The sequence below is a fragment of the Scomber japonicus genome, chromosome 4, assembly GCF_027409825.1.
Source record: "Scomber japonicus isolate fScoJap1 chromosome 4, fScoJap1.pri, whole genome shotgun sequence".
Classification (NCBI taxonomy): domain Eukaryota; kingdom Metazoa; phylum Chordata; class Actinopteri; order Scombriformes; family Scombridae; genus Scomber; species Scomber japonicus.
This window is the reverse complement of record NC_070581.1, coordinates 35,894,121-35,901,620: the sequence shown is the minus strand read 5'-3', so window position 1 is coordinate 35,901,620 and position 7,500 is coordinate 35,894,121. Positions and strand designations below refer to the sequence as shown.

The 7,500-nt window shown below is 50.5% G+C and overlaps 1 protein-coding gene across 1 annotated transcript in view; it reads right to left on the bottom strand.

The window, feature by feature from the left end:
* The window catches only part of usp11 (ubiquitin specific peptidase 11), a 35,040-nt gene that overhangs the window by 6,523 nt on the left and 21,017 nt on the right, over positions 1-7,500 (bottom strand). The window contains exons 10-15 of the mRNA XM_053317075.1: positions 6,164-6,388; positions 4,418-4,501; positions 3,518-3,612; positions 3,166-3,438; positions 565-671; positions 1-452 (exon numbers count right to left, since the gene is read on the bottom strand). The exon at positions 1-452 is cut by the window's left edge and continues 79 nt beyond it. Of these exons, the coding sequence (XP_053173050.1) occupies positions 1-452; positions 565-671; positions 3,166-3,438; positions 3,518-3,612; positions 4,418-4,501; positions 6,164-6,388 (1,236 nt within the window). The remainder of the gene's footprint in view (positions 453-564; positions 672-3,165; positions 3,439-3,517; positions 3,613-4,417; positions 4,502-6,163; positions 6,389-7,500) is intronic.

The following is a 7,500-nucleotide window of genomic DNA, read 5'->3' as shown; positions in this document are numbered from 1 at the left end:
CAGACACTTCTTCTTCCTGTGACACGCCCTCCTCTTAGCTGGCTGCTCATTGGCCGGCGGGCTGGGAGAACACGCCTCTTCCTGCTTGTCTTCTTCCTTTTCTTCTTCTGTGGTGTCCCGCTCAGCTGCCGGCTCTGATTGGTCGGTACTGTTGGCACCGTCGGCGGGGGCAGCGTTGCCAGGGTTACTGTTGGCGGCGGCAGCGTTGCCAGGGTTACTGTCGCCGGGGGCAGCGTTGCCAGGGTTACTGTCGCCGGGGGCAGCATTGCTGGGGTTACTGTTGCTGGGGGCAGCGGGGTCGCTGTGGTTACTGTCGCCGGGGGGCTCGCTCTGCGTCGCAGCACCGTTATTGGCGGCGGCTTCGTCTCCGTGGTCCAATGAGGGCTGCGGGGGGGCGGGGCCGGGCTCAGCGGTGTCGTCTGATTGGCCGGCTCGCTCTGCGTCATCCTCATCTGAGAGAACAACAGCCAATTAGAGTACAGGAACCGCCTCACGTTGTCACGGCAACGCATAACACAGCTGACACTTATCAGTTCACACAGAAGCTCGACTAACAGGTGATACCTTCACTGATGCCGTTGGTCTGAGTCTTGTAGAGCTCCTCCTCTTCATCATCTTCCTCCTCTTCCTCTTCCAGCTCCTCAGAAGGGTCAGGAGGTCGCACATAACGCCTGCACACACACACACACACACACACACACACACACACACACGTCTTAATGTGAATAAAATACCATACCGCCTTATTCTGCTTATCCTGGTCGGGTCGTGGGAGCAGCAGCCTAAGCAGGAAGCCCAGCTCAGCGGGTCTACTCCGAGCTCCCTCCGGATAACTGAGCTTCTCACCCTATCTCTAAGGGAGAGCCCAGCCAGCCTACGGAGGAAGCTCATTTCAGCCGCTTGTATCCGCGATCTTGTTCTTTGGGTCACGACCCAAAGCTCATGACCAGAGGTGAGGGTAGGAACCCAAAGCTCATGACCAGAGGTGAGGGTAGGAACCCAAAGCTCATGACCAGAGGTGAGGGTAGGAACCCAAAGCTCATGACCAGAGGTGAGGGTAGGAACCCAAAGCTCATGACCAGAGGTGAGGGTAGGAACCCAAAGCTCATGACCAGAGGTGAGGGTAGGAACCTTTCGGCTCAGCTCTCTCTTCACCACGACGGATCTGTGCAGAGTCCGCATTACTGCAGACGCCGCACCGATCCGCCTGTCGGTCTCACGCTCCATCCTTCCCTCACTGTGAACAAGACCCCGAGGTACTTGAACTCCTCCACTTGGGGCAGGATCTCATCCCCGACCCGGAGAGTGCACTCCACCCTTTTCCGGTTGAGGACCATGGACTCGGATTTGGAGGTGCTGATTCTCATCCCGGCCGCTTCACACTCGGCTGCGAACCGATCCAGTGAGAGTTGGAGGTCACGGTCTGATGAAGCCAACAGGACCACATCATCTGCAAAAAGCAGTGACCCAATCCTGAGGTCACCAAACCGGACCCCCTCCACACCCTGGCTGCACCTAGAAATCCTGTCCATAAAGATTATGAACAGGATCGGTGACAAAGGGCAGCCCTGGCGGAGTCCAACCCTCACTGGAAACAAGTCCCACTTATTACCGGTGATGTGGACCAAGCTCTGACACCGGTCATACAGGGAGCTTTTTGACCACCTCGGTGACCTCAGCCCCAGAGATAGGAGAGCCCACACCCGGGTCCCCCGGCCCTGCTTCCTTACTCGAAGGCGTGTTGGTGGGATTGAGGAGGTCTTCGAAGTATTCCTTCCACCGATCCACAACGTCCCGAGTCGAGGTCAGCAGCGCACCGTCCCCACCGTACACAGTGTTTACGGCGCACTGCTTCCCCCTCCTGAGACGCCGGATGGTGGTCCAGAATCTCTTCGAAGCCGCCCGGAAGTCGTTCTCCATGGCCTCACCGAACTCCTCCCATGTCCGGGTTTTTGCCTCAGCGACCGCCCTAGCTGCGCTCCGCTTGGTCTGCCGGTACCTGTCTGCTGCCTCCAGAGTCCTACAGGCCAATAAGGTCCTATAGGACTCCTTCTTCAGCTTGACGGCATGCCTCACCGCCGGTGTCCACCAGCGGGTTCGGGGATTGCCGCCCCGACAGGCACCGACCACCTTGCGGCCACAGCTCCGGTCAGCCGCCTTAACAATGGAGGCACGGAACATGGCCCACTCGGACTCAATGTCCCCCGCCTCCCCCGGTACATGGTCGAAGCTCTCCCGGAGGTGTGAGTTGAAACTCTCTCCGACAGGAGACTCTGCCAGACGTTCCCAGCAGACCCTCACAATACGTTTGGGTCTGTCAGGTCTGACTGGCATCCTCCCCCCCCCCCATCGGAGCCAACTCACCACCAGGTGGTGATCAGTTGACAGCTCCGCCCCTCTCTTCACCCGAGTGTCCAAGACATGCGGCCGCAAGTCCGACGACACGACTACAAAGTCAATCATGGAACTGCGGCCTAGGGTGTCCTGGTGCCAAGTGCACATATGGACCCCCCCCCCCCCCCCCTTATTCTTGAACATGGTGTTCGTTATGGACAATCTGTGACGAGCACAGAAGTCCAATAACAGAACACCGCTCGGGTTCAGATCGGGGGGGCCGTTCCTCCCAATCACACCCCTCCAGGTCTCACTGTCGCTGCCAACGTGAGCGTTGAAGTCCCCCAGCAGAACGAGGGAATCCCCAGAGGGAGCACTCTCCAGCCCCCCCTCCCCCCCTCCCCCCCTCCCCTCCAGTCCCCCCTCCAAGGAGTCCAAGAAGGGTGGATACTCTGAGCTGCTGTTTGGACCATAGGCACAAACAACAGTCAGGATCCGTCCCCCCACCCGAAGGCGGAGGGAGGCTACCCTCTCGTCTACCGGGGTAAACTCCAACATACAGGCACCAAGCCGGGGGGCAAGTATTGCCACCCCTGCCCGGCACCTCTGGGTGCCGGTGGGGGTCCCACGCTCCCTCTTCGGGCTGTGCCCGGCCGGGCCGAGCCCCACCCCCAGGCCTGGCTCCAGGGGGAGGCAATCGGTGACCCACGTCCAGGCGAGGGGAACATGAGACCATTGATGAGTAAAATAACACAGATTAAAATGTGTGTGTGTGTGTGTGTGTGTGTGTGTGTGTATGTGTGTGTGTATATGTGTGTGTGTGTTCCTTACGCCAGTCTCTGCAGGAACAGCTGGTAAAGCTTCTCTCTGCTGCAGCTGTTTCTCGGTACGTTGAGCAGCAGCGGATGTCCGAACAGCGACGTCCCGTACGAGCTGCTGCCGGAGCCGTAGTCTCTGTAGTGGGAGCGCTCTCTGAGGTAGAGCGCCAGCAGCACCTGCCCCTGCTCCTCCTGCTGCTCCTCCTGCCCCTGCTCCTCCTGCTGCTCCTCCTCCTGCTGCTGCTCCTCCTGCTGCTGCTCCTCCTCCTGCACGCTCAGCTCGTACCTGAACACAGCAGGTTAGGGTTCAGCATGTCAGTCAGACTCCTCACAGAATGGAGCTGCTGAGTTTAACGTGTACGTACACAAAGATGTCGTCTCGGTCCAGGATGCAGCTCAGAGCTTCGTCAGCGTTGTAGATCTTATAGAACCGATGGTTAAACACGTCTGCTACCACCATCTGCAACACACACACACACACACACACACACACACACACACACACACACACACACACACACATACCTGTTTTTACTACCTCGTTGGGACTCCTGACTGGGTTTAACTCCTAAATTCATCATAATTCAGTTTGAACATAAAATGACTTGAAATATCAAAAACTCTCATAAATCTGAAACCTGAATGTTGCCCCCCCCCCTCGTTGGGACCCGTAATGCTAACGTCTATTAGCATACAGTTGACATCACTGTTAGCCACAGTACAATTCATATTCAGTATTTGAACAAACGTTGGATTGAAACCCAGGGGGCTAATCGCTAAGCTAATATGCTAATACGAAGCTAACATGCTAATATACACACTGCAGTACCGTGTGTGACCTCTGGGGTACACACACACAGTCAAGAAAACCAACTCTGTGGGGACCAGGCCTATCAGGAGGCTGTTTGCTATTGATTACAATGCTCGTTACCATGGAAACCAGGAGTCGGTCCCCACCAGGATAGAAAAACACACACACAGTAAAACACCTTCCTTCACTATCAGTGGATCTTATATCAGGCGACTGCTTCCTGTAGAATAAACTCAGCTGATGTTTAATTTAGTTTTACTTTCATTTTTATTTCTGTTCTGCAACTAAACTCTTTCACTGCTAGTTTTATTTTTATTTAATTATAATAACACACACACACACACACACACACACACACACACAGACACACACACACACACACACACACACACACACACACACACACACACACACACACACACACACACACACACACACACACACACACACTGACCTGTGTGGCAGGTATGGAGGTCATCTCTGACAGAGCGGAGCAAAGGTCCAATACTTTCCCTGCTTTAGGAACGACGACGCGATGCTGCAGGAGAGAAGAAGAAGACATGAAGACAGGAAGACACGAAGACATGAAGACATGAAGACATGAAGACAAGAAGACACGAAGACACGAAGACACGAAGACATGAAGACATGAAGACAGGAAGACAGGAAGACAAGAAGACACGAAGACACGAAGACAAGAAGACATGAAGACATGAAGACATGAAGACAGGAAGACAGGAAGACATGAAGACATGAAGACATGAAGACAGGAAGACAGGAAGACAGGAAGACTTGAAGACAGGAAGACAGGAAGACTTGAAGACTTGAAGACATGAAGACATGAAGACAGGAAGACAGGAAGACAGGAAGACTTGAAGACTTGAAGACATGAAGACAGGAAGACAGGAAGACATGAAGACATGAAGACATGAAGACAGGAAGACAGGAAGACATGAAGACAGGAAGACATGAAGACATGAAGACAGGAAGACACGAATACATGAAGACACGAAGACATGAAGACACGAAGACATGAAGACACGGAGACAGGAAGACACAAAGACAGGAAGACATGAAGACAGGAAGACATGAAGACATGAAGACACGGAGACATGAAGACATGAACACATGAAGACAAGAAGACATGAAGACATGAAGACAGGAAGACACGAAGACATGAAGACATGAAGACAGGAAGACACGAAGACAGGAAGACACAAAGACACGAAGACAGGAAGACACGAAGACATGAAGACACGAAGACATGAAGACAGGAAGACAGGAAGACAAGAAGACAGGAAGACATGAAGACACGAAGACATGAAGACATGAAGACATGAAGACAAGACAGGAAGACATGAAGACAGGAAGACATGAAGACAGGAAGACAGGAAGACAGGAAGACATGAAGACACGAAGACACGAAGACATGAAGACACGAAGACACGAAGACATGAAGACAGGAAGACAGGAAGACAGGAAGACATGAAGACAGGAAGACATGAAGACAGGAAGACAAGAAGACAGGAAGACACGGAGACATGAAGACAAGAAGACAGGAAGACAAGAAGACACGGAGACAGGAAGACAGGAAGACACGAAGACATGAAGACACGAAGACACGAAGACATGAAGACAGGAAGACACGGAGACAGGAAGACACAAAGACACGAAGACATGAAGACAGGAAGACACAAAGACATGAAGACAGGAAGACACAAAGACATGAAGACAGGAAGACAGGAAGACACAAAGACATGAAGACAGGAAGACAAGAAGACACGAAGACATGAAGACACGAAGACAGGAAGACAGGAAGACATGAAGACACGGAGACATGAAGACACGAAGACAGGAAGACACAAAGACATGAAGACACAAAGACAGGAAGACAAGAAGACACGAAGACATGAAGACATGAAGACACGAAGACAAGAAGACATGAAGACAGGAAGACAAGAAGACACAAAGACAGGAAGACATGAAGACAGGAAGTCAAGACAGGAAGACATGAAGACACAAAGACAGGAAGACAGGAAGACAGGAAGACAGGAAGACATGAAGACAGGAAGTCAAGACAGGAAGACAGGAAGACACAAAGACAGGAAGACAAGAAGACAGGAAGTCAAGACAGGAAGACACGAAGACATGAAGACACGAAGACATGAAGACAGGAAGACAGGAAGACAGGAAGTCTCACCTGCACAGGTTTGGCGTACGGGTCCAGAGACACGAAGAAGACCTCCATGACGCGCTCCTTGCTGACAGGAAGTGGGACGCTCAGGTAGCAGAAGGGGTCAAAGGTCACGGACACCTTGTGGCACTCGGGACAGACGAGCGTGGACTTGAAAAGGCCGTGAAACGTGTCCACGATCACCGAGTCGTTCCGCCGCCGGTGGTTACGCCACGCCTCCTCCGCCACTTCCTGTCGCAGCGCACGGGGAGAAGAGAAGAAGAAGAGTCGGTGTTAATAAACTACAGCAGAGTCTCAGTAATAATAAACTACAGCAGAGTCTCAGTAATAATAAACTACAGCAGAGTCTCAGTAATAAACTACAGCAGAGTCTCAGTAATAATAAACTACAGCAGAGTCTCAGTAATAATAAACTACAGCAGAGTCTCAGTAATAATAAACTACAGCAGAGTCTCAGTAATAATAAACTACAGCAGAGTCTCAGTAATAATAAACTACAGCAGAGTCTCAGTAATAAACTACAGCAGAGTCTCAGTAATAATAAACTACAGCAGAGTCTCAGTAATAAACTACAGCAGAGTCTCAGTAATAATAAACTACAGCAGAGTCTCAGTAATAATAAACTACAGCAGAGTCTCAGTGATAATAAACTACAGCAGAGTCTCAGTGATAAACTACAGCAGAGTCTCAGTAATAATAAACTACAGCAGAGTCTCAGTAATAAACTACAGCAGAGTCTCAGTGATAATAAACTACAGCAGAGTCTCAGTAATAATAAACTACAGCAGAGTCTCAGTAGTAATAAACTACAGCAGAGTCTCAGTAATAAACTACAGCAGAGTCTCAGTAATAAACTACAGCAGAGTCTCAGTAATAAACTACAGCAGAGTCTCAGTAATAAACTACAGCAGAGTCTCAGTAATAATAAACTACAGCAGAGTCTCAGTAATAATAAACTACAGCAGAGTCTCAGTAATAATAAACTACAGCAGAGTCTCAGTAGTAATAAACTACAGCAGAGTCTCAGTAATAATAAACTACAGCAGAGTCTCAGTAATAAACTACAGCAGAGTCTCAGTAATAATAAACTACAGCAGAGTCTCAGTAATAATAAACTACAGCAGAGTCTCAGTAATAAACTACAGCAGAGTCTCAGTAATAATAAACTACAGCAGAGTCTCAGTAATAATAAACTACAGCAGAGTCTCAGTAATAAACTACAGCAGAGTCTCAGTGATAAACTACAGCAGAGTCTCAGTAATAATAAACTACAGCAGAGTCTCAATAATAAACTACAGCAGAGTCTCAGTAATAATAAACTACAGCAGAGTCTCAATAATAAA